At 54.0% G+C, this 24,304-nt stretch overlaps 1 protein-coding gene across 3 annotated transcripts; it reads right to left on the bottom strand.

Moving 5' to 3' along the window:
* Positions 1-24,041, bottom strand: EML2 (EMAP like 2). 3 transcript variants are annotated; one of them, XM_037819938.1, is made up of 23 exons: positions 23,737-23,852; positions 23,483-23,611; positions 20,899-21,117; positions 20,683-20,806; positions 20,412-20,516; positions 18,449-18,477; positions 18,111-18,240; positions 16,133-16,282; positions 15,488-15,557; positions 15,265-15,375; positions 14,085-14,180; positions 13,104-13,238; positions 12,141-12,240; positions 8,653-8,807; positions 8,396-8,521; positions 6,299-6,430; positions 4,218-4,285; positions 3,878-3,966; positions 3,534-3,631; positions 2,951-3,038; positions 2,468-2,563; positions 1,530-1,660; positions 2-273 (listed from the first exon to the last, which is right to left on the bottom strand). In XM_037819938.1, the coding sequence occupies exons 2-23, from the start codon at positions 23,514-23,516 to the stop codon at positions 148-150; spliced, it is 2,412 nt and encodes an 803-aa protein (XP_037675866.1). In that variant the 5' UTR covers positions 23,517-23,611; positions 23,737-23,852; the 3' UTR covers positions 2-147. The 3 variants fall into 3 exon arrangements, with proteins under 3 accessions (XP_037675865.1, XP_037675866.1, XP_037675868.1); XM_037819937.1 differs by lacking the exon at positions 23,483-23,611 and having other exon boundaries at positions 1-273; positions 23,737-24,041; XM_037819940.1 differs by lacking the exons at positions 20,412-20,516; positions 20,683-20,806; positions 20,899-21,117; positions 23,483-23,611; positions 23,737-23,852 and adding an exon at positions 18,985-19,059 and having other exon boundaries at positions 5-273.
* Positions 24,042-24,304: the final 263 nt, after the last annotated feature.

Genomic DNA, 24,304 nt, shown 5'->3' with positions numbered 1-24,304 from the left:
CACCCACCCACCCCCATAACCCCCTCTGCTATAGACATACTCTGGGAATATATTACTCTACTCAGCAATAGACATCTCCCAAAAATAGTATCCTAGCCCTGGCACCCTGACTCCATCCTGGCCCTGTGTCCCTGGGATCCCCACACTTCAGACCACCCGCCACTGCAGCACGCTGGTGTCCTTGCCCCCTGTCGTCAGGGCCATGCTGTCGTCCCACAAGAAGGCAACGTTTGTCACATGGCTGCTGTGTCCCCCGTATTTGTGGCTGAGGGCCTATTATAGAGAAAAAGGGGATGTGAAAGATCAGCGGTTCCACCCCATGGCCTTCCTGACCTGACCCCCCCACCTTCTGCTTAGTAAACGCCTCCTTCAAAAACCAACAGAGGAACTGATCTCTTTCTGTAATGGCATGGAAAAAAAATATGCATGTGGGCAAGGCTGTTCTCCACGAATATCTGAGACATAACCAAATTTCAAACCAAGCAACTATAGAAAGCCATTTCCGTGATAATCCGGAAATCCAAATATGGACTGGGTATTAGACCACATTAAGGAATGAATGTTAGTTTTTAGGAGTGATAACAGATTTTCGGGTATGCAAGAACTATCGTTATTTTTTAAGGGGCTAATGATCATGTAGAGAGTTTGCTTAAAGTAACTATTTGGAAACAAATTTTCCAAATCTGGTGAGAGTTGAGCCTGGGTAATGAGGTACAGAAGGGGTCCCAGTATGATTCTCTCTGCTTCTGTCTATGAAAAATTTCCCAGTAAAATATGCAAATCTTCTTCTATTAGAACCAGAGGATGGTAAAATTAACTCCCAGTTCTATCTTAGACACAGGTTATCTGCTGGTGGCCTGTGGATGAATTGTATATGGTCCAGTGTTTTTAGAAAGACAGTTGCCGACATTCAAAAATTGAGGGAGTTCGAATTAAAAGGCTGATTCCTGGCTTCTCTTTAAAACTCACAAGATCTGGCTGCATTGAAGCTGCTTCCACAGGGCCCCCCAGATCCCCACTGCCTCACCCCCAGCCTAAGGCACTCATTCTAGCCACCCACCTGACCCTGCAATGTTTGAGTCTGTGACCCTCATTCTAGAACTGCAAGAGAATTGTGGATACTTTGAATCTAAAAGCCTTAGAGCTGTAGCATCTTGGAACTTTTAGGCCACGGGAATGTCACCTCCTGCCTGTCTTGTTCACTACTGTATCCCCTGTACCCAGGCACAGAGTAGGTGCTCAAGAAACATTTGTTGAGTTGATCAGGATAAAAGAACCCAAGATCTCAGAACTGCAGACCTTCAGAGCTTTAGAGAGCCATGTTCTCACCATCAGACTCTGACATTCATCAGTCTTCAGTGCAAGAAAGATAGGTCCTTGGGATCAAACCCACCGCCTTCCTTGTACAGATGGGAAACTGAGGCCCGGAGAGGACTGGGTTTGGGATCAGGGCGCCCTGAATCTTGTTCCTAACCCTGTTTGTCACACTCCCTACCCCCAACTTCCACCAGCCCCCTAGAGGGACTCACTCGAGGCTGACAGCAGGGGTAGTTATACAGGTGGACTTTGCCAAAGTCATCTGCTGAAGCCAGCAACTTCCCATCGTGGGAGCGGGCCACGGCGTTGATGTCCGTGCCATCTGCCCCCTCAGACCAGATCCCTGTGGGCAAGAAGCAGTGGGGAGAGTAGTAAGATGTAGGCTTGGGGGATCCCAAGGGGAATAGGCCCTGGGCCCGGCCTCCCTGCCTTCCTCCCACCCCACCTGCCTCTAGCAGCAATGGGAGTTGGAACAATCTTCTGAAAATCCAAGTCTGACCCCATCCCTCCCCTGCTCAAAACCCTTCCATGTCCCAGGGGAAAGCTCTGGCTTCTCTTCATGCCCCCCAAGCCTCTGCAAGACCTGGCCCTGCCTGCTGCTCCAGCCCCATCCTTCCACAGTACCCCCCGAGAACTCTGCAATGATTCAGCCACACTGACTTCCTGCATTTCCCCAAATGCCCTGCTCTATGTTGCCTAGAGTTTGCACATGTTATTCCCTTTGCTGAGAACCCCCTTTCCTTCTTCAATCCCTGGAAAGCACCTCCTCATCCTCCATGTCCTAGCATGGATGTCTCTTCCTCCAGGAAGCCCCTCCTGACTCCCTCCCAGGCTGGGGCCAGATGCCCCCTTAGGGGACCCCTGTCCCAGCTGGAACTACTGTAGGTTTTTACTGTCTGGGGACAGGTCTGTCTCCCCTACTGGACCATGAGCTGCATGAAGGCAGGGCCGGAGGCTGCTGTGGTCATTGCTGTGTCCCCAGCACTGCCCATAGCACAGGGCTGGGCACAGAGGCATGTGGGAGTGTGTGCTGGCTGCAAAAATGCCAGGAGCCCCCACCCAATTTGGACTTGTTTCATTACAGCTCCAAGGGACCTCAGTAGTCCCCTCACGCCCCTCTTCCTTCTAACTCCCCCACTGCAGAACTTACCAAACACCCCAAACCCCAGGACACAAGTAGCCGTGGCCCATTCTACGTTCCTCACAGCGTCTGCACTGGTGATCTGCTTACAGGTGACCGGGTCCCCTGGGGGGGACGGGGAAGGGGTTCAGGGCTGGAAGAACTACTGACTTAACCCAGCCAGTTCACAGAAACGGACACTGATGGCCAAGGGGAAGCAAAGGCGCCAGGACTCCTTCCACAGCTCCAGGCCCAGGGAGCTGGATCCTGGGTCCTGACACCCCCACACCGGATCAGGGGCACCCCCTTGGAAGCCAGCATCCCACGCACCCAACCGGAAAGGGGAGGAATTGGTTAAAGCGGGGCCCACCAGGGAGGAAATCAGACGCCAGGGACCCAACTATAGCCCCTCAATGTGGCAGCCAGAGGAGACGGACTAGAAGCCGGAAGTCTATGCAAATCGCTCATGCAAATAAGGAGGCTGAGAGACCCTTGGGGTCTCTGAGAACTCACAGTACAGAATCTCGTAGTCCCCGGAGTTGGTGACAAAGCAGCTGCCGTCCTGAGCCCAATCCAGGTGGGTGATAAAACTGGAATGGCCCTGCGGAGGAGGGAAGGGGCAGAGTCAGAGCTGGAGGGGGCAGAACCGAGAAAAGCGGGGCGTGATTACCCCTGGACAGGCCCAAGTCAAAATACAGAGGTAGGATGAGAACACAAGGGGGCCAAAAGAGGGCTACACCTGTCTTTGACAGTGGGGTGGGGTGGGGTGGGGGCGGGGTCAGACTATCATGGGCGGGGCCAGACAAAAAGGACGGGGAACAAGAGGGAGTTTAGACCAAGTGGGCGGAGCTAGACAGAGGGTGCGCTTAGAACATTCGGGGCGGGGCTACACAAAGGGGCGGGCTTAGAATACAGGGGAGGGGCTACACGAAGGGGCAGGCTCAAAACAGCTGAGCAGATAAATGCGGGGGTGGGCGAGCCGGGCTAAGACTCCTCCATGTGGTCAGGGCAGCCGGTTGAGTGTCGAAACTGCTCGCTTGAGGTAGAAAATCGGTTAATTCTGCATCCCCCGCGCTGGGGGCCACTGCCCACTCACCAAGCACTTGCCCAGGCGGCTGACCTTGCGGCCACCCTGGTCCACTGTGTACAGGTACACCAGGTTGTCGTGGGAGCCCACAGCCAGGTACGCCCCGTCTGGGGGAGGGGGAGGGGGCTATGAGCAGGCACCCAGGCTCCACCCCTTTCTCGCTCAGATTTCACTCTCCACTATCCCAGGCTCCTCAGCAGTCCCAAACTCCATTCCCGCTCCAGTTTTAAAGACTCTCCCACCGCCTCCTTCTCCCCCAAACTTCGCCTCCCCCCCCCCCCCCCCCCCCGCCAGTAACTCTGAGCCTCTGCTCCCAGGCCCTGCGTCTGCAGGGTCCTAGCCCCGCCCCCTACCTGGGGAGAAGCTGACCACGGAGATCTGTTCGTTGCCGTCAGTGTGGATGGCCACTAGGTCATGGGTTTCCGTGTCCAATAGTAACCACCTTGGGGGAGAAAGAAGCCGGGCAGGTGAGTGATTTGGCAGAGAGGGTCAGGAATTTGTGGGGTCTCAGTGAGGGATCAGAGAGATTGCAGGGAGAAGCTGACTCCAGACGAGTGCTGGGAGATCAGGGCCTGATAAACAGTCGGGGGATAATTAATGCCTCTATAGGTTTGGGGGCAGTTAAAGGTGGTGGGGGATGGTATCTATGGAGAGTTCCCCAAGGAGCAGAGAAGCCCTGTCCAAATGCTTTACCTGCCAGTCACCGTGCCCACTGCCAGGACAGAGCCACTGGGATGGAAGCCAGCTGAGTGGGCAGGGTCCTGAGGAGAGGAGAGAAGAGGCAGGGCTGGGAGCTGGGGTCCCACTTCTATCTGGCTATTCCCCTGCCTCGGAGCCAACTCTGCAGCCTGGCTAGAGGGCTCTCAGCCTCCCTCTGCTGCCCTCCAGGAACCCACTGCCCCAGACACCTTGGAAACCACTCAACACATCAGTCAAAACAGATTATGTTTTACTACCAGTTCTGGATCCTTTTTTTTTTTTTTAATCCCTGTTTTAAATTCTTATGCTTTTATTCACCCAAGATGATTTTCTAAGGTAACTTTCTGATCCCAGCAGTCCCCAAAGTCATATTTTTAAGGCTTGATATATATCAGTTTGCTCTCCATAAAAGTATATCAAACTATCACCAGCCATGTTTGAGTGCCTGTTTCTCCACATCTTCATCAGCACAGAGTATTACCATTTTGGGGTTTTTTTGGCATTTGGTTGGTTTGCAGGCAAATTAGAGCACCATGGAGTCAGACCTGGGTTCCAGCCTTGGCTCTGACACATCCTAGCTATGTGCTCTTAGTCAAATAACATTTCCTCTGTAAGTCCCAGTTGCCTTATCTGGCAAAGGGAGATGGTCAATACTCACTTTCTTACTTTCTAAGGCCACTCTGATCACTTGTGGAGTCCCTCGCCCAATGATGGCCCACAGTAAGCACAGTAAGCTATGATTATTGCACTGTAATGGCAGACAGGTGATTTTGCCTTTCTGAGCCTGTTTCCAAGTGGGGATCCCTCACCCCTCCTGCCTTGTGGGGTTTGGGGAAGGAGTACAAAAGATGATGCAAGTAAAGTGCTAAGCCAGTTTCTCTGAGCAGGTCCACAGAGAGAAAACCTGAAAACCTGAGGGTGCCTGCTAAAAACAGAAGATTCCTGACCTTGTGAATCAGGCTTTGTAAGAACAGGCCTCAGGAATCTGTGTTTCTAGCAACTCCCCAGGTGATTCTGATGCGCTGGCAAGCTGGAGACCTGGGGTGCTGAGCACAGGATCTGGCATATAAGTGCTCATTTAAGGCAGCCAGGATGACGATTATTGTACATGCCCCTCAAAATTTCTGGGAAACACTATCCCTGATATCCAGAAGTTTAAAGACCATAAAGAATCAGAGGCAACCCTGGAGAGATTCCTGGAACAAAGCTTCAAAGGCCTGTGTGGTGCTACTGTAGACCTACCCCTTTCCTTCTAGTATGTTCTTCCCATACTGCTGCAGCAGGGGAGCTTAAAAACTACAATTCCCAGAATCCCTTGCAATGAGGCTTCCACTGTGACTTGGGTCTGACACAATCAGATGCACTTTTGCAGGTAACAAAAGGCAAAAGATGGAGATCGCACTTCTGCCATTCAACCGACCAGCTGGGTCACCGAAACAATGGGATTTCTCTGCCTGTACCCAGTGGCCAGTCACTAGCCTTGTGGACTTTGAAAGGCAGGACATAAAGATTCCGTTTTTAGCCAAGACAAATTTAGCCAGCATTGGGAGGCTCTGGAGCAAGACTGTCCCATAGAATCTTCTGTGATGATGGAGACACTCTTTATGTGCGTTTTCCAATATGGTAGCCAGTAGCCACATGTGGCTCTTCAGCCCCTGGAATGTGGTTGGTACAACCAAAGAAATGGATTTTTAAATCTATTTACGTGCTAATGAATTTAAGTTTGAACAGCCTCACATGGCTAGTAGTTAGCAACACTGGACGGTGGAGCTCTACACTCAACAGTTGCAGTGGCCACAGCTTTGTGGTTTCTGGCTTGCGGCTACCATGGCATGTTCTCAAATTCAGTAGTTTTCTCCCCTGGCAGGTTGGTTCTGTGTTGTCCAGGGCGTTATTCCAGCTGCAAACCCGCTCCTCCAGCTCTGCCGGCAAGTTCGTAAGCGCAGAATTCCCTGTGTCAAATCCCCTTCTGCTTAAAAATACTTCAGGGGGTTTCTGTTTGCTGTGCTGAGCCGTGGCGGGTTGAGGCAGGTAGTTTTGTCGAAACAGGTACGTCGAGCCCCCCTTCCCCTTACCTCAATGCTCCTGCTCCACAGGGGCTGGTGGGACTCCGCGCTCCACAGGTGCACCAGCTTATCGTGCCCGCATGTGACAAACTGCGCCCGGCTGGGGTGTGTGGCCAGGCCCCACAGCTCTTCCACATGGCCCTGGCAAGAGGCGAAGACGGCAGCGTGGAGAAAGCCAACCCTGGCCTTTTTCCACTCCCACCCAGATGCCGGGGAAAGTGCTGGACTAGCCTCAGCAATGCGCCCCACCCCACAGTGTGAACCAGGGAAGACTCTGTTCCCCACATGTCTCAAGGGGGTCACCACTGAGCAGGTCCCCAATCCAGTGGGTGGCTTGAGGCAAACCCTGCCCCTTCCCCTGGGCCTCTGCTTTCCTGTTTGTACAACAGGAGGCAGGAGGTCTTGGTGGCGAAGAGCTTGATTTGGGAGTCTGGATTTGATGCTCAGCTCTCTTTCTGGCTGTGAAACCCTGGGCAGGTGACTTCTTGGAGCCTGTGCTTGTTTGTATATTATGACCCCCAGAAAAAGCCATGTTCTTTGATGCAGTCTTGTGGGGGCAGATCGATTAATCTTTTTGATTAGGGTGTGACCTCTTGATTGGCTGTTTCCTTGAAGCTGTGACTGACCCAACTGTAGGTGATAACTCTGATTAGATAATTTCCATGGAGGTGTGGCCCTGCCCATTCAGCGTGGGCCTTGACTAGTTTACTAGAGCACTATGTAAGAGTTCAGACAGAAGGAGTGTGCAGCAGCTGAAACAGACATTTTGAAGATGGCCATTGGAAACTGATGCAAACATTTTGGAGAATGCCATTTTGAAACGCAACTTGGGAGCAAGCAGATGCCAGCCATGTGCCTTCCCAGCTAACAGAGGTTTTCCGGATGTCAGTGGCCTTTCTCCAGTGAAGTTACCCTATGGTCGACGCCTTACCTTGGACATTTTATGGCCATAAGACTGTAATTTTGTAACCAAATAACCCCCCTTTATAAAAGCCAATCCACTTCTGGTGTTTTGCAAAACAGCAGCATTAGCAAACTAGAACAGAGCCTCAGTTTAATCTTCTGTCAAATGGGGCTGATCATTGTACCTGCCCCAAAAGGTTGCTTTCTTTACTCAAATCTTAGATGGAGGGTGCTAAACCCAGATTAGTACAGAGAAGGGGCTTGCGAGATAGAAGTGGCTGCTTATTATTGCCGTTGTTATTAAAATGGGACATCTAAAGCCACTTCTGGCTTTGGGGCACCTAGAAAATCCCTCTAGCTCTTGTTTTTTTTTCATGTTCTTCCTACGGAGACCAGAGTCAGAGGGGGATCTAAATGCAGCAGCACAGATTTCAGCTAGACTGTCAGAGGGAAAATGCATGGAAGGCGTGATGGGAGAAGGACCACCGAACCAGAGACAATTCTGCCAAGGTATTCCGAGCACGTCACACACCGAGTGCCATTCTAAATGCTTCATGTGAACTGACTCATGGAATCCTCACAAAACCCCATGAGGTCACTTCCGTTATTCTCTTCATTTCGTAAAGGCACAGAGAGGTAACTCACTTGCCCAACATCACACAGCTAATAAGTGACAGGGCTGTGATTCCAAGCCAGGCAGTCGTGTTCCAGAATTCATATTCCTAACTGCCACAGCGAACCACCTCTTAGTAGGTGGATTTGCAATCGGGTGGGGGGTGAGGGGTGAGGGGTGTAGCAGACAGGAGAGGGAGGAGTGAGCATTTGAGCTTCCAAACGGAATGCAGACTCCGGGAAGCCCTTCCCAGCAACCTGGAGCTGGACACCAGGGAAGGTGTGTGGCCCGGGGATACACAGGTGGGCTCACCAACTGCCTGGGCTCTTCCCAGGGCCCTGGGACCTTTCATTGTGCTACCAGTTAACATGTTAGTTGCTGGATCATGGGGAGTTTTGGGGGGGTCCTTGGTCAGGGACCAAAGCAGAGTGGGGTTAGGAGGTAAGGGCAGGTAAAGAGGAGATAAATGGTGTTTGCTAGTCCAAGGCAGAAGGGAAGGGGCAGAGAGGTGAGGAGACATGGGAGTGGGGAAAGAGGGGGTATAGATGGTGCCAGAAACAGGAGAGAGGGCCTGGAACAGAGCCACTCACCTGGACCAGCAGCGAGAAGCCGGTGTGAATGGAGCCCTGCAGGATGGAGTTGCGGGTGGTCCCCACGTACAGTGTGTCTGCCTGGCCCTCCGCCACGGTGCGCACAGGGCCGAAGTCCTCGGGCACCTGGCGGTGGGGGCGAGAGGGGAGAGGAGCTCAGGACACACACAGGGGTGGGATGGGAGTGACATTAGGAGCCCTGGTGGGCCGGAGGAGAGGCCTCCTCCCCTTCCCAGGAGCCCGTGCCCCCTCCTCACCTCGACCTCCTGCAGCTTGCTGTAGTCGAAACCCCAGAGGACCACCCGCCGATCACGGCCCCCTCCGGACACCAGCGTCCCGTCCCGCAGGGTGCAGAGCCCAAACACGCCACCATCGTGGGCACCCAGCACTGCCTGTGTGATGCGGTTCCCACCTGTAGGGTGGCCAGGGTGAGGGTGAGCAGGGGAAGCTGCCCCGGACCGCCCCCGGAGAACACTTGGAACTCTTGAGCCTCTATCCATCCACTCACTCATCTTTCCATCCTTCTAGCTACCCTTCCACCCATCCACCCACCCATATACTCAGATACCCCACCATCATCCATTAAACCATGTGAACTAACACCTACCCATCCAACCATCTTCCCTTTCATCCAACCATCTACCCTTTGATTTATCTTCTCATCCATTCATCCACCCATCCAACTACTGGTCTGTACATCCATCTATCTACCCACCCATTCACTCACCTACCCATCCATTCATTTCCTCACCCTTCCTTCCATTCACCCATCAATTTGTGTCTCATCCATTTTCCATCTTCTCTTTCATCCAACTACCCAGTTATCAGCCAATCCATCCTTTCATCTAAACATCCACTCATTTGACATTTATTTTCCCATCCATCTATCCAATCATCTGTCAATCTCCCCATCCACTCATTCATCCGTTAACCCATTCAGTCAATAATTAGCATTCACTCTGGGCCCAGCCTCAAACTGGGTGATAGTGGGGACACGGTGACCAAAACAACCCAGGTTATACCCTCAAGGGGTCACAATCCAGTGGCAGGTTAGTGACAACCCACGGTGGGTGATGCTGGAATTGGGAAACCTAATAGGTTGTGGGATCCCATAGAGGGCACCCAGCCTAGTGGATCAGGGAGGGCTTCCTGGAGGAGAGATTGTTTGATCAAGGATCTGAAGGATGAGTAGGAGTCAGATAGGAGAAGAGAGATTGGAAAAGTGTTCCACGCAGAAGGAATAGCATGTGCAAAGGGCAGAAGACATAGACTGCCTAGTAAACGAAAATAAATCTAGTGTGACCAAGTGTAACACGCAAGGGGAAGACTATCAAGGCATGTGGGAGGTTGTATTATGTACCCCAGGAAAAAAATTTTTTTTTCTGAATCTTAATCCATTCCTGTGGGTGTGAACCCATTGTAAATAGGACATTTTGAAGATGTTATTTTTAGTTAAGGTGTGGCCCAACAGAAGGAGGTTAGGCCTTAAGCCTATTACTGAAGGCTTAATGAAGAGAAGGCCACGGGAAGGAGCTAGAGGCTGGAAGTCAAGGGAACCCAAAACAGAAAGGAGAAGCCAGGAGAGGTTGTCAGGCGTGTTGCCGTGTGATGGAGAAACCAAGGACCCAAGGATCGCCGGCAGCCGGCCCCAGAACACCACTGTCCTCAGGGAGAAAGCATCGCCTTGCTGATGCCTCAATTTTGGACTTCCAGCCTCAAAACCATGAGCCGATAAATCCCTGTTGTTTATGCCAACCCAGCTGTGATTGCAGCTGGGAAACAAAGGCAAGAGAAGGCAGGACCAGCCCGTGCAGGGCCTGGAGGCCTCAGAGAGGAGCTGGCTCTTGCCAGAGAAATAGAAAAGTCAGACTCACGTTTCAGAAAGGTGCTTCTGGAAACAAACGGAATCAGAAGGGGGCAAGACTGAAGGCCTTGAGACCAGGGAAAAGGCTGGGGAAAGAACCCAGAGAAGCCAGAAAAAAACCCTGGCACTTCCCATGCTTCAAGACCCAGATGGGATGCCACTTCCTCCAAGCCAGCCAGGCCCTCTTTACACTAGATGTGTCCATCCGTCCTTTTGTCCACTTATCTTTCGTGGACTAGGGACATGGAGATGAATCACATGCAGTCCCTGCCCTCAGAGAGCTCACAGTCTGTCAGGAAAGACACTTTGCCACTGATTACTCAGAACTTATTCTCTGCTGCCTGATCTCAAGGAAACCTCAGGTCAACTCTGGGAGGGAGGTAGTGATATTATACCCATTCTACAGATGAGGCAACTGAGTCTCCGAGAAGGGACATGTCTTTCCCAAGGTCACACGGCAAGCACAGGGCATTGCTGGGGGCCGGGTGGGAGGCTTGGAACCCACTGCCCAGTCCTGCCAGGGATAACCCCCAGGGGGCCTGGTTCCCCCAGGTCAGCAGAACTGGTGCTTGGAGATAATCCCTGCCTCCTGCTCATCTTACAGACAGCAAATCTAAGGCCCAGAGAGGGAAAGATTTTCCCCAAGTTCACAAAGCAATCATACACCCTGTGCCAGGTGTAAAGGGCAGAGGCCTTGGGCACTCGGAGCCCTGGGATCCTGCCCTGTTCAGCCACTTGCCATGTTATTGTCCTTCCCTGGGCCTACTGTTTTTCATCCGTGGAATGGGAATGTTATTCAGTGCAGCCTTGACTCAGGAGCAAAATGTATGTGAAAGCAAAAATGACCAGGCCAAAAACAACTCATTGATTTGCTCATGCTGTTCCTAGGCTTGGACAAGACATTCATTCATTTATTCACACATTCACCTGAAGGCTGGAGCAAGCTTTTATTCACTTCTCTACCCTTGGATGGGACAATCCATTAATTCATTAACACAGTCACCCATCCCACTGTGTTGGTCTATCCATTCATTCATTCTCCCAACCACTGGCTGGTATGCCCATTCATTCATTCATTCATTCATCCATTCATTGGGTCCACTAACTGGGACAATCCATTCATTCGTTAACAGGTCATCCAGTGGTTGGGACAATCATTTATTCATTTATTTGTTTACTCATTCAGCTGTCTATTGGCTAGGACAACCATTCACTCATTTATTTTCATTTATTTTATCCATCCATTGGGTAGGACAATCAACTCACCATTCAGTCACTGATCTACTTCCTGGGATAATCCATTCATTTACAATATATCAATCCATTGGCTGAGATAACCATGCATTCATTTATTCACATCTATAAACCATTTTTTCATATTTATAAACTCATTCATTCATCCATTTATAGACACACTTGTTGGAACAACCTATTTGTTTATTAACATAGTCATCCATTAGCTGGGACAACCATCCATTCATTTAATTTTTCATTCAGTTAGTCACCAAGCTACTTACATTCATTTATCTATTCTTCCACTCATTGACTAGGACAACCCCTTCATTCATTTATCCATTCATTCATTCATTGATCCCCTGGCTGGGCAAACCACCCATCCATCCATCTATCTACTGCCAACTGGGATGATCTTTCATTTATATATAATCCAGACTGATCCCTAACAGGATTTGCAGAGGACAAGAGTGGGGAATCACAGAAGATTTCATGGAAGGGGGATATGTGAGCTGAACCTTGGGGATGCTGGAATTGGACAGTCAAGGATTTATCATACCTTCTGCACAAGCAATCAGAGCAAGGGAGGCAGAGCCAAGGGTGTTAGGGGGACTGGCCTGGGGACCAAACAGGTGGAATGACACTGACCTTTGCCCCAGACATAGAGGTTCCCCCCAGAGTCCCCGGTGACCACGTCGCCACCCTCCAGGAAGGTCACACACAGCACGTACTTCGGCTTCTCGTGTTTCTACGGTGGAGGAGAAGGGAAGGCGTCAGAGCTTTACTGCAGCTGGGGTGGCCTCCAGAGCTCAGCCCTCACCCGGGCCAGTGAATCCCCTCCGTGCTCTTGGGTGTGAGGCCCGCGTGGAGCAGCTCCTTCTCCATCTGCCTCCAAACTGGAGCACTCAGGGCTTCCCACAGAGTTGCCACCCGTGACTCTCCCACCCCACGACCCGCTTCCTGCCTCACCTCTCTCTCCTCCCTGACTTCTCTCTCTGTACCCTCTCCCTGCCTCTCAGACTGTCCCCCTCCATCCCTGCCCCTTACTTCTTCCCTCACTCTCTCCCCATCTCCTGTGTACCTCTGGGTCCCTTTCCCTGCCCCACCGCACCTTCCTCTCAGTGTCTCCACTTCATCTCCCTCTGTGCCTGGGGTTACCAGGGCCCCCCTTTTTGGAGTGGAAGTCCAGACTCGCCCCAAAGTAGAGGGAGCCCTGTGGGAGGTGCCCCTGCATCTTCTCTCCCAGGCCCACTGCTTTCTGCTCAGCTTCTGTGTCCCAGCTCACTTCTCTCTTGGCCAGTCAGCCCCGACCCCCCTGCAGGCAGCCTTCCGGAGCCCTCCACCTTCTCTGTGTTTATCTCTAGTACTGACGATAGCAGCAGCTGCTTACTGAGCACTCACTGACTGCCAGGAGCTGCTAAACTCTTAAATCCATTGAATCCTCCTGACTTCAAAGAGTTAAAGAGGATCACCCCCAAGTCGTAGATGAGGAAACCCAGGCCCCGGCAGGCAACAGCTCAGCGTCCCTGTGATCCCAATCCTCTGGGACCATCCGGGTGTCCCTGCCTGCTTCCCTCAGGACCCACCGGTCCCTGCACCCCAGGCACTCACCTCAAAGAGGCCCTGCCGCTTGCTCAGGCTGCCCCCCTCCAGGCTCCAGAAGTAGATGTGGGATTTCCCACAGGTGATGAGCACGGTGGGGTCCATGGGGTGGAAGGTGGCCACCAGCACGGCCTCGTTGGAGCACTTTGCAGGGAGAGATACTGAATGAGGACCTCAAAGCCACCGGAGGCCAAAACACCCTCCCAAGAAGGGCCGCCCTGTACAGCTGTATGAGTTGTGCACTGCACACCCCTACCTGCTCCCACCCTTCCCATATAGGCAAACTAAAGAACAAAAGGCAGGACTCCGCACTATCACCTTCTTCATCCTCAGACAACAACAGAAACTTCTATGGACTGTCTTCTGTGTCAGGCCCTGGGCTAGGCATGTTCCATCCATTAACTCATTTAATCCTCAAAACCCTGGGAGATAAAGCATTAGCACCCCCTGTCCCCCAATACAGATAAGGAAACTGAAGCTCAGAGAGAGGGAAGTCCCTTGTCTAAGTCAGAATGGTCAGATAAGAGTTGTATCCAGAATCTGAACTCACTTTAGTCTGACTGCAGAGCCCAGCCTCTCAGCCACTCCCCTTCTCCAAATGGCGGGCCCCATTCACAACCTAGGTCTCCTGCCCCTAAGCCAAGATGGACATGTATCTCCCCCCACCCCATGCCTCAACTTCCTCATCTGTAAAATGGGTCTCAGACATCCCAGGACTGTACAGTCAGCAGCTGCCTCAACTGAGCTTTCTGCAGGCCCCATCCACCCACCCCACATCCCAACATCCTCATATAAGGCCCCAGGAAGAAGGTGCCATGGTTATCCCGTTTTTTTACAGATGAGGTAACTAAGTCTCAGAGAGGGTAAGGCACTTGCCCAAAGGCACACAGCCAGGAAATGGCAAAGCCAGGAATTGAACCTGGGTCCATCTGGTGCGAGACTCCTAACACTGAATGTCCCAGCAAGAGGCAACAAGAAGGGCCACCCCACCTTGCAATCCACCACCTTGGCCTCCTTGGCCCAGTCCCACACAGAGAGCACATGGTCGTTGGAGTCATCCACTGCGCAGAGCAGGTTGCCCCCATTCTAGGAGGAGAGAGGAGGGAAGGGGGACGAGCTGGGTCAGGGACAGCCCTCGCACACCCACTAGGGCATTTGCCTCTCAGCCTTGTTTTAAGACTTTCCAAGGGCCTGGACCCCAGCATATAAAACACATTAAAATACACTCCCATCCAGGGATGGTAAAAAGACTTGGAAGTTTCTATAATTTTCTTTTGGAAATGACTGCATGGCAGCAACTCATCTAATCCATCCTCCACCATGATTTATCAGCTGCCTTCAGACATAGTTGGCAATTTGTGCTGCGTGAGACTACCTGGCATCTGTAATGATGCTTTCATGTATATGAAATTAAACAATTAATAAAGTTGGTATAAAATGTTTTATACCTTTATTTGGCCAATTTTGATTTTGCAGCTTTTTTTTTTTTTAAGGCTTTGGCATCATAACAGGTTTTTTCCCCCTAAGCCTTCAACTATCTTCTTAGGGCTCAGTAAACCTCGGAGGCCCTAATGCAGTGCTATTTAAACAATCTGTGGGGAAGGATCAGTTGTGTGTGTGTGTGTGTGTGTGTGTGTGTGTTTTAATTCTTCAATCCAAGGCTGACAGACACTTTGGTAAAATATGATAAAAATGTGAGAAAAAAAAAAAAAAGCCATGGAAAGTCCACTGATCTCACACTTGGGTGTTGCAGCAATGTCAAACCGCTCTACAGTTTCTCAACCTCCGTCCTTACCTGGGGCGGATACATCTGCACTGACTTAGACGCCCCGCTTAAAAAGCCTAACAGATAAGGATACTTTGAGAGCGAAAATAATGCTGAAAGTAATGCAAACAACACTAAATGATCTACAAGGGAACACTGAGGAGGTCGGGAGCGAATCAAGGCATATGGTTCTCCTAATAAGGGATAAAAGAGCAGAACTGTGAGGTACCAGAAATGGGAAAGCAGCCCCGTGCGCCTGGAATTCCGCCAAGGGGGCGTGTCCATAACCCGCGCGTCGCCAGGAGGGCGTGGCCTTGGTCTCAAAGGGGCGGGTGGGAACCTGCGGGCCCTCGCCGCTGCTTCTGGAGGGGAGGGCTGGGTCCCAGCAGGCAGGACAGGACTTACGGATTTGGAGAAGCCCACGCAGCACACGGCTCTGTCAAACACCCCCAGGCCCAGCACGTGTAAGGTGGAGAGGGAAACTGAGTCCCAGATGCGCACGTGGGGCGGCAGCGGCTGCCGGAAAGAGATGCCTGTTACCCGAGGGGGTGGACGCCCCCCGCCACCCTCCCGGGGAGTGTCCCCGACCAGCACCCCTGTTCTGCTTTGCTCCCTTCCACCTCCTTACCTTCCCCTCCTTGGTGGTGCCTGCCACCTGTCCGGTGGCAATGGTGACCATATCCGGGTGGACAGCCAGGCTGGGGGGAGAGGGGACAAGGTGGATTGGGCTCAGCGGGAGGGAAGGAGCTCGAGGCCTGGGACCCCTCCTCCAGCGGGTTGCATTTCTGCTGCCAGTTTAATCATGTCAGGGGTTTGATGAAAGTGTTATTGAGTCAATAAACACTTATTTAGTCCTACAATCAGCAGTAAGGGATGCCCTGGGGTACCCGGGTTCAGACGCAAAACTCAGGCCTGGGGTCTCTAACTCGAATGTCTGCAGGGTTCCTGTGGCCAGAAGGGCCCACCCATTTAAGCCCCGGAAGTCCACCCAGCGCCAATCCACTGCTGGATTCATGGAGTGCCCGCTCAGAATTTTCTAAAGAAGCAAGGGAAAAAAAGGGGGGGGGGAGGGGTTTGAGTGAATTCACCAACACTTGAAATATTGACAAGTAATCCACTTTTTTCTTCAGCCTGCAGGCAGCTTTTGACTTGAAACAAAGGCCTGGTGCCACCCTGCCCACCCACTGAGGTCCTGTGGAAACTGAGGCCTAGTCAGGGGATCGGGGGTGTCAGGGGTAGGATCTCAGGTGTGGGGGGGTGACCCCGGCCTCACCATTTGATGTCGTCATTGTGACCCAGGTAGTGGCGCTGCCTCTGCTCCTCCACGCTGTACAGCACCGCCACGGAGGCCACAAAGTACACTATCTCCCCCGTGGGCAGCAGGTAAAGATTGGCCCGGCAGTCTCGGCCACGGTACCCATAGCTGGAGATGCCCAGGGACTGGTTAAGGAGTCAATTTGGCTCCTTGGCCTTTGTGGAGCTGCTGCCCTCCCTCATTGGCTGGACCTCGGAGCTCCTCAAAAAGCTTAGAGCATCATCACTACTCCAAGCCTTGGCCCTAGAGGCCTTGGATTCATTTCCTTCACTGTACTTATCACATTCAGTAATGAGCTGCTTTTTTAACTGTCCAAGGTCCAGGATGGCCAAGACTGGGCTGTTTTGTCCACTTCTGTATCCCCTCCTCCAGGAAGCCCTCCCTGACCCCCAAGCTGGATGGGCTGCCCTCATTAGGCTCCCCCCAGTCCCCTGGATTCTCCCATCCCAGCACTGCTCATTCCAGGTCATCACTGTCCAGAAGTTCTGTCCCTCCACTGAACTGCAAGCCCTAGGAGGACAGGGCTGAGACTGCTATGGTCACTGCTATGTCCCCAGTCCCCAGCCCCAGTAGATACTCAGAAAAAATGTGAATGAAGATCAATATGTATATCCTGACCCCAAAGAAACTGCTGCAACCTGCAGCCATTGTAGAGGTGGGGTAACTGAGGCCCAAACTGACTTTTGCAGTCTTGGCCACCTCTCATCGGATCTCATCCAGCTCAGTCTGGCACAAAGGCTGTGTCTCCCTTCCCATGAATATTTCCAGCTCCCTTGAGGAGACTCTGGGCTTCCTGAAGGCCAAGTCATTTCATCAACCTCCCTGCCTCCTCCAGAGCAGAAACTAAGGTCCAAAGAGGCAGACAGGGACTAGATCCTTAGAGTGCTGACTCTGAGGCTTTTAGGGAAAAGGTTGGGGCCTAGAGCCAGGAGTTTTTGCCTTGGATCAGCTGTGACTCCCTAGGATAGAGCCCAGGCCCCTCTCTTGGCCTCAGTTTCCTCCTCTGGAAAATGGAGGTATTCATTCCCAACACGCTGGCCTCAGGTCTCAGAGGATGCTGGTTGTGAAAACTCATTCTCAATTCTACAAAAGAGAAGGATCAAATTATTCAATGCATTCCTACACAAAAGAGTGCCTGGCACACAGTAAGTGCTCAGTAAAGATTAGTATTTTATCAGTCTCTGTTTATGAGGCACATATAGTGAACTCAGCACCTTTACACATTATTTCACAACCCTATGAGTCTGCAATCATGAAACCCATTTTTTCTGGAGGCAACTGAGGAACAAGAAGCAAGGTGACTTGTCCAGGGTCACACAGTCAGCCAGAGGCTGGGCAGGGCCTGAACCCACTTCTGTCGGTCTCCAGAGCCGGGGCTCTTAACCATTACCAACTTCTTCTGTTTCTCCAATACACCAAGTCCAAGTTCATACCAATCCACGCCTTTGTACCTGCTCTGCCCTCTGCCTGGAACATTCTCCTTCCAGTTCTCCTACACTGGCTTCTTCTAACTGTTCAGTTCTCAGCTCAAACACCCCGGCAAAGAAGCCCAGTTACTCCTCTCCCACGACCTTAGATTACTGTAATCCCAGCATTTATCCATGACAAGTGACCTTGTTTATTTAATCACTGGCTTCTGGGTTATCATCTCCCTCCCCCACTTTAGAAGGTGAGCTCTGTGAACAAAGCTCGCTTGGAGAACATCTGACACATGGAAGGCGCTCGGTAAACAAGCACTGTATTAATGAATCATAAAAAGTCATTTCAGCTAACTATTTGCTTCTGCTCTCTCCTGACCCCTTGCACAGGGGCCTAGGAAATCCCACCTTCAGTACAAAATCTCTCCCTCCAGCTGAAGTTCCAAATCAAAAGGGCTTTTGTCTCTGCCTGACTGGGAGGGGAGGGGTAGGGAGGAGGGATTAAAGCTAAAGGATACACCCAGTCCAGTTTCAGCCGCGAGGAAGGGAGCTCCCAGCGCGTATCCAGGCTGTAGGTGGGTGCCAGCTCGTCTGGGATCAGCATGGGCACAGGACGGCCCCTCAGGAACATTTTCACGAAGCCCTCCTCTGCCAGGACACCCCCAGAGGTCAGGCGCTGACACCAGCCCCTATCCCTATTCCCTCTCCCCTTCAAGCGTCACTTAAAAAAAAAAAAAAAAAAAAAAGGCCGGAGAGGCAAAGGGCCAGTCGCCAGGTCTCCTGAGATCCAGCTCTGACCTCTCACCCCTGCAAGCCCCCAAGCCCCAACCAAGCCCCTCCTCCTCTCTCCACTCACCCATGCTGAAGATAACTTCTTTGGTTTTGCTGTCAGGAAAGGATAAAAAAAGAAAAAAAAAAAAAGTTAGCGCTTTAGCGGGCAGGCCTGAAAAGGGGAGAAGCTACACCCCCACCGCGCCCCCGAGGTCTCTGATGGCTAACGCCGGCGGCTGAGGAGCGGAGCGCTGGCTCTCTGCAGGCCGTGTGCTTTGCTCGGTTGATCTTGCAGAGCCTAAGACACAGGCCCAGAGAGGCAGTGATCGCCCAAGATCACACAGCACGAAGTGGCACGGACCGGATCCTGGAAGAGGGGAGGCACCAAAGACACCTCCCTCCCAATCAGCACGGCGCCCGCAACGTTCTCCAACCTCGGTCCCCCAGCGCCCCAAACTTCCAGCAGCTAGGGAAGCGGCGAAGGGAAGGGGCGTGTCTGCACATTTTCTGCGCCGGCGGAAAGGGGGGAACGCCCGCCAGCTTGGGTCCCCGGGGAGCGGGAGACCTGGGAATCAGGCCCCGGGAGTGGGGGGGCAGGTGGGCTGTGACAGAGGGTCTCACCCAGCTCCAAAGCTACTCATGGCGGCGACCGGCGGGAACTTCGGGGCCGGGGGAGGAGCCCGACCGGCTCCGCCGCTTCCGGCCCCGGGAGGCGCTCGCGCCCCTGCGCCTCGCCCCGCCCGCCTTCCGCGGCCGAACCCCAGAGTCGGCGGGTCACACCGGGTCTCACACCCCGGGCTGTGGGATCTTAATACCAGGCTGTTTGGGGGAGCGGGGGAGCGTGGTGGTAGAGTGCATAGCCTCAGGAGCGCGTCTGCCTGACTCGAACCCTAGTACTGCCACTTCCTAGCTGTGTGGACAAGTGGATCCAACAACCTCTACCTACCCTTTGCGTTTAAATTGGGGATAAAAGTACCCATCTACCCGGAATGTTGCAAGGAGTAAACTGGTTAAATCACGTGCAGTGCCTGGAGTAGTCCTGGGCTCATAGCGCTAGATACGTGCTTGCTATTATTTGCTATTATTAACTATTATTATTTGGGGTTGAAAGGAGTGGTGTTCCACACTACTCCTGCCCTAGTTTGGCTCGGCCTCTAAACCCTGGCCACGCCCACCGCACCGGGACTCCACCCCTTAGGTCTTGACTCCGCCCAGATTTCAGTATGGTCCCGCCTCCGGGAAATTGATCACGCCCAACATTCTGTTCACACCCAATTCCTCCTGCCTCCGCCACTGGGTTGACTCAGTTTCTTGACAACTGACCGCTCTCCCCTGTCCCCCAACCCCTCTGGCCCCTCCAGACACTCCGACCACGTCCACTTGCACTTGATCAAGTCCCTAGGATGAGTTCCGTGCAGCCTGCAGGAGGGCTCCGCCTCCTGAGAGCTGACCTTGCCCGCCCACGGCCCCGCCCAACTTCAAGCTACATCCATTTACTTGTCCCTGGGTTCCGCTTCGCCAGGGCTTCCGGTCAATAACACTCCCACCAGGACTCAGCCTCCTTGACCCCCGCCCCCAGGTTCTGGTTCCTCCCAGGCCAGGCCCTGACCACGCCCTCAAATTCCAATCACGCCGTCAGCTCTGATTCCCCATTCCCTGAGGAATCTCCTCCGAGGCTTCTGCCCTAAGCCCACTCCCTGATTCAACTTTACCTGAATAGCCACGCCCATAAAATCTGGCTCCTCCCTGACCTCCACTCTGGTTCTCCCTATTAAGCCCTGCACGTCCCCGCCTTATAAGTTCTAGTCCAGCCCCTTAAGGCCCTGGCCACGCCCCCAGATTGGCCCCGCCTTTCCGAGCCTTCCGCTTGGACCACGCCGCCTCAAGATTGGTCACTTCAGGCCTCTAGCACTGAGCGCGACAGCTTTCTGAACTATCGGTCCCTACTCTAGGTTATGACCTGGTGGCCTGAGGCATGACCCTAAATTGCCCATCCTTTCCCCCGCCTATGTGCCCTCTCTGTGGCAGGGCCCCTGCCCGGGTCTTACCCTTCTTTTTTGGCGCTACAATTGCTGCTCGAGGAAGTGGTGCGGCTCCGGGGATCCTCGCGGCGCACTGAGGCAAGGCGCTCTGGTGACAAGTAGCGGCGGCCACTGGGAAGAGAGACCACGCAATTGGAGGCAGAACCTAGAGGCCAGCAGGCGAGTGCTGTGAGCGAGCGAGAACCTCCCGGCACCCTCCGCTGCTGGAGCATGGGCACGTGTCTCCCATCAGGTCTTGGAGTAGGTTGGGAATGCCAGGTTCCCGTGCCTTCCTTACCTGCGCCCGGAGGTCGCCTCCTTCTTGGGAGAGGATGGAGACGTAGCATAGCCACCCACGCGCCGCGGTGGTCCCGAGCCATTGAGGGGCGTCCTGGTGGGAAGACCTTTCAAGAGCTGACACACTAGAGGGATGGAGTCAGGACAGAGGAGGATGAGTGTGAGGTCCCGGACCCTGCCCCTCCCCATCCCACCCTTCCAGTCTAGGGAAGATTACCCGAGGCGGTGGTGCCTAGGCGCGGGGGCGCCCGGCCTTTGGGGGTGCCTCGTATGCGCAGCGCAGCGCCCTGCTCTTCGCACGCCCGCAGGCGACGCAGAGCGTCCGCTAGCGCCGCCTTTAGGACCGCCAGCTCGTCCTCCTGCAGCTGCAGCCGCTGCTCCAGCGCCGACACGCGGTCGTCCACCTCCATGCCGCTGGTGCTGGACAAATTGTCATCTGAAAGGAGGGGGAACGCGGGCTGCCGGGGGCACCCAGGAGCTCCAAAGACTGAGGCTCCCTCCTGCCTTCCCCCGTCCAAGCGGGGCCAGCCACGCCCCCTTCCTCTCCCGCAACCCCGGGCTGGGGCGCTTGGAGAGCTGCCAAAGAAGAGGGCTCCGAAGGGGGAAGGAAATCCCCATCGGTCTCCAGCCCTTGCCCCACACTCCTCTCCGAGACGCAGCGCCCTGGCCGTGTGATCTCGGGGAAGTCCCTTCCTCTCTCTCACCTTCTAAAATTCTACGACTCCAGGAGCAAAGCGGAAGATGCTTCGTCTCTAGTTTTAAGATTCTGTGACTAAGATGCTAAATATCTATGAGTGATACCAACATTTCAGAACTGACACCAACCTACACTGAGTGACACCAACCTTCTAGAACTGATCCCCAACGTTCTCTGACGAATATCAATATTCTAAGACGGGAACTAACGTCTCCAGACTTCTAAGATTTTCCAAGCTGTGAGGTCATCCCCACCCCCTCCTCTTCTCACCAAGGGGTTCGACCCCGGAGCCAGCTGCAAGGACAGAGCTCTTGCGGCCCCTGGCGGCAGACCCGGGGATTGCAGGCAGCGCATCGCAGACCCAGGAGACCCAAGGAAGGGAGTTGCCAGCGGGGGTCTGACAGCCAAACTCTCTTCTCTGGCCGGGATTCGCCTCCTCTGGTCCCCTTCTCTATTTTGTCACTGTACTCCACACCTCACATTCGGCTTTCCCCCTCCTCTCCACCGCGTGGGTGCAGCCAAAGTGGCTTGCACCGCCGACCCACCCACCCCAGCCCCGCGTCCATTTTCCCGGAGTGGGAGGGGCTGAGGACAGAAGTGGCCCCCTCCCCCTTCCCTCCCTGATCACTCATACCCAGACTCATTGCTAGCCGCAACCAAGGAGGCTCTGGCTCCCAGCCTGGTGGAAGTAAAGGGGGTGTCATGAAGAGGGACGGGGTGTGGAGGTCGCACCTGCCATCCTGCGTCCAGCGCCCCGCCCGCCAGCCTGGCTCCGCAGTGCCGCCGCCCGCCCTCCCCCTCCTCCTCCCCCCCTCGTCCCTCCCCCAGCGGCCCAATCGCCTGCGGGGCCTCAGCCCGCCCTGCCCCCCTCCCAGCGCCTCCCAGGTCCGGTGCCTGGACCTGCAGTGGAAGGTGGGGGCCTCCCGAGGTCAGAGGGAAAGAGCCTTTGGGACTTAGAGCTCAGAACAGGAAAGAATCTTAGGGGCCTGCTGGCATCACGTTTTGCAAAGGAGGAAACTAAGGGATGGAGACTGGGGGAGTGTGCAGAGCCCCCTCTAACCTACCAATAATATTACAAAAAATAGGTTCTGTTTTTGCAAGTTTACTTGTGCCAAGCAAAACACTTTGCATGCTCCTGCAAAACTGCATGCTCACTGGTTCATGATATGTGCTCAATAAATCCAGACTAGTATTAACTATTATTACAGCACCTAATGCTCCTTACAGCTCTAGTTGTAGTATTATACCTGTGGTTGTTGTTGTTTGAGGGTGGGAGTTGTGGCTGGGGGAGGGGGGAAATAGGGGACTGAGGCCCAGAGACATGGAGTTACTTGTTCAGAGACACACAGCAGACATTCAGTGGCAAACCCATAGTCTGACCTCAGCCTATATCCAGGGCTGTCTTAAACACCCTGTCAACCTGCCTCTTAAAGGGGCAGAGGAGGGCAAAATGAGCCTTCCAGGGCTTCTGGCAACTCCAAGGGTCCCTGGCACTGGGGTGTGTATGCAGCCGAGTGAGAATCCAAACTGGAAGTTGTTCTCTTCTCAGTCCCCCAGAGTGAAATGGAGATGCTTTCATCTTGACCCTTCAGCCGCCACCCCAGAGAGGCCAGTTGTGTTCCCAGGCCTTGGCCTGTGCACCCACCTCACCTTGGGGATGACCCAAGCCCTTTGTTCCCACCTGACCCTCCCTCCCAGCTTAGCCCTTTGGCCCTGAGATTAGCACTCACCTCCCACTTCCCCTCCCCTCTCTTCTGACCCCAGCTCCTCTCACCTGGCCTGACTCCCACAAAGGACCTTCAGTATCAGTAACCATTAGTCTAGGAAGAAGGGGTCCATTCTCATGGGTGGGAAGGAGTGGAGTCTGGGGATTCTGGGGAATAGTGGAGGCAAAGTCCTCTGGCATTCCTACCTGTCCGACACCCTATCTAGAACCAAGGCCAAACTCTTCTCCCACCCTATCTCCCCCACTGCACCGGCCTCTGATGGGTCTGTTCCTCTGCCAGGGAGAAGGGGGAGGGTCCCAGGGGCTTCAGAGGGTAGAGAAAGCAGAGTTCCAGGCACAGTCGAACCCCAGGCCTCTCCCTCTTCCAACCCCAAGCACCTGCTGGCTCTACCCCCTTCTCTCCTCTCTCCATCTAGCCACTTCGGGAACAGGGAGGGTCCAAGCCAGTGGGGAGCCAGCGTCCAGACTTTGGGGGATCAGAGTCCTTGCTCTGGGGTCAGGGTCCTGCTGTAGGAAGGAAGGGAGATCTTCAGCCAGGGACTGGGATGGGGACTTGGAGGGAGGAGGTTGGGCAGGAGGAGATGGGTCCAGCCCTGGGCGGGGCCAGGGTCGGAGCTGGGGAGGGGTCTCACCATTGCAGTATTGCAGCAGCGAGGACGTGTCGTAGAGGCCGCAGAAGGCCGGGCCGCGCTCCGCCATCGCCCCGCCACAGCCACCGCCGGCACCCCCGGTCCCAGCCCGGGCCGGGTCCCCCCCCCCAGGCCCTGCCTCCCGTTGCCATAGCAACGCCCTTCGCTCCAGCATCCCGGGCTCTGCCCGCCCAGCATCAGGCGGCGGGCGGCAGGCCTGGCACCCGGGTCATCCTCCAGGATGCCCAGAAAAGAGGATCGGGACACCTCCTGCCGGGCCCCCCACCCCCAACACAATCCTCGGGCGGGGATTGGCCGCGCAGAGACCCCCCTGGACACCTTCTGGCCTCGCCCACAACCGGCGCGTATTCTCTCTCCGAATCCCCCCCCTCTCCAGTTCGGGACCAATGAGAGACTGTCGCGCAGGCCCCTCCACCAATAGAGACGCAGAGGGATTGGAAGGGGCAGGGCGTTCTCTGCTTTTCAGCTCGAAGCGTAGCCCCTGGCTCTGGGAGGAGGATGGGGTGGAGGGAGACACTCCCAGATCCCCCAAGTCTTCTTCCTAATTGTT

Source organism: Choloepus didactylus, chromosome 27 (genome assembly GCF_015220235.1).
Source record: "Choloepus didactylus isolate mChoDid1 chromosome 27, mChoDid1.pri, whole genome shotgun sequence".
In the NCBI taxonomy this organism is placed as follows: Eukaryota; Metazoa; Chordata; class Mammalia; order Pilosa; family Megalonychidae; genus Choloepus; species Choloepus didactylus.
The sequence above is the reverse complement of the archived record's forward strand: the minus strand, read 5'-3'. Positions and strand labels throughout refer to the sequence as shown.

Coding starts and splice junctions, on each gene's coding strand:
- EML2 (XM_037819937.1), bottom strand. CDS start 23,908: ATGCTGGAGCGAAGGGCGTTGCTATGGCAACGGGAGGCAGGGCCTGGG. Junction 8,808..12,140: donor CCTCTATGTCTGGGGCAAAG/GTCAGTGTCATT, acceptor GCCACCCTACAG/GTGGGAACCGCATCACACAG. Junction 2,564..2,950: donor GGACTACGAGATTCTGTACT/GTGAGTTCTCAG, acceptor CGTCCCCCCCAG/GGGACCCGGTCACCTGTAAG.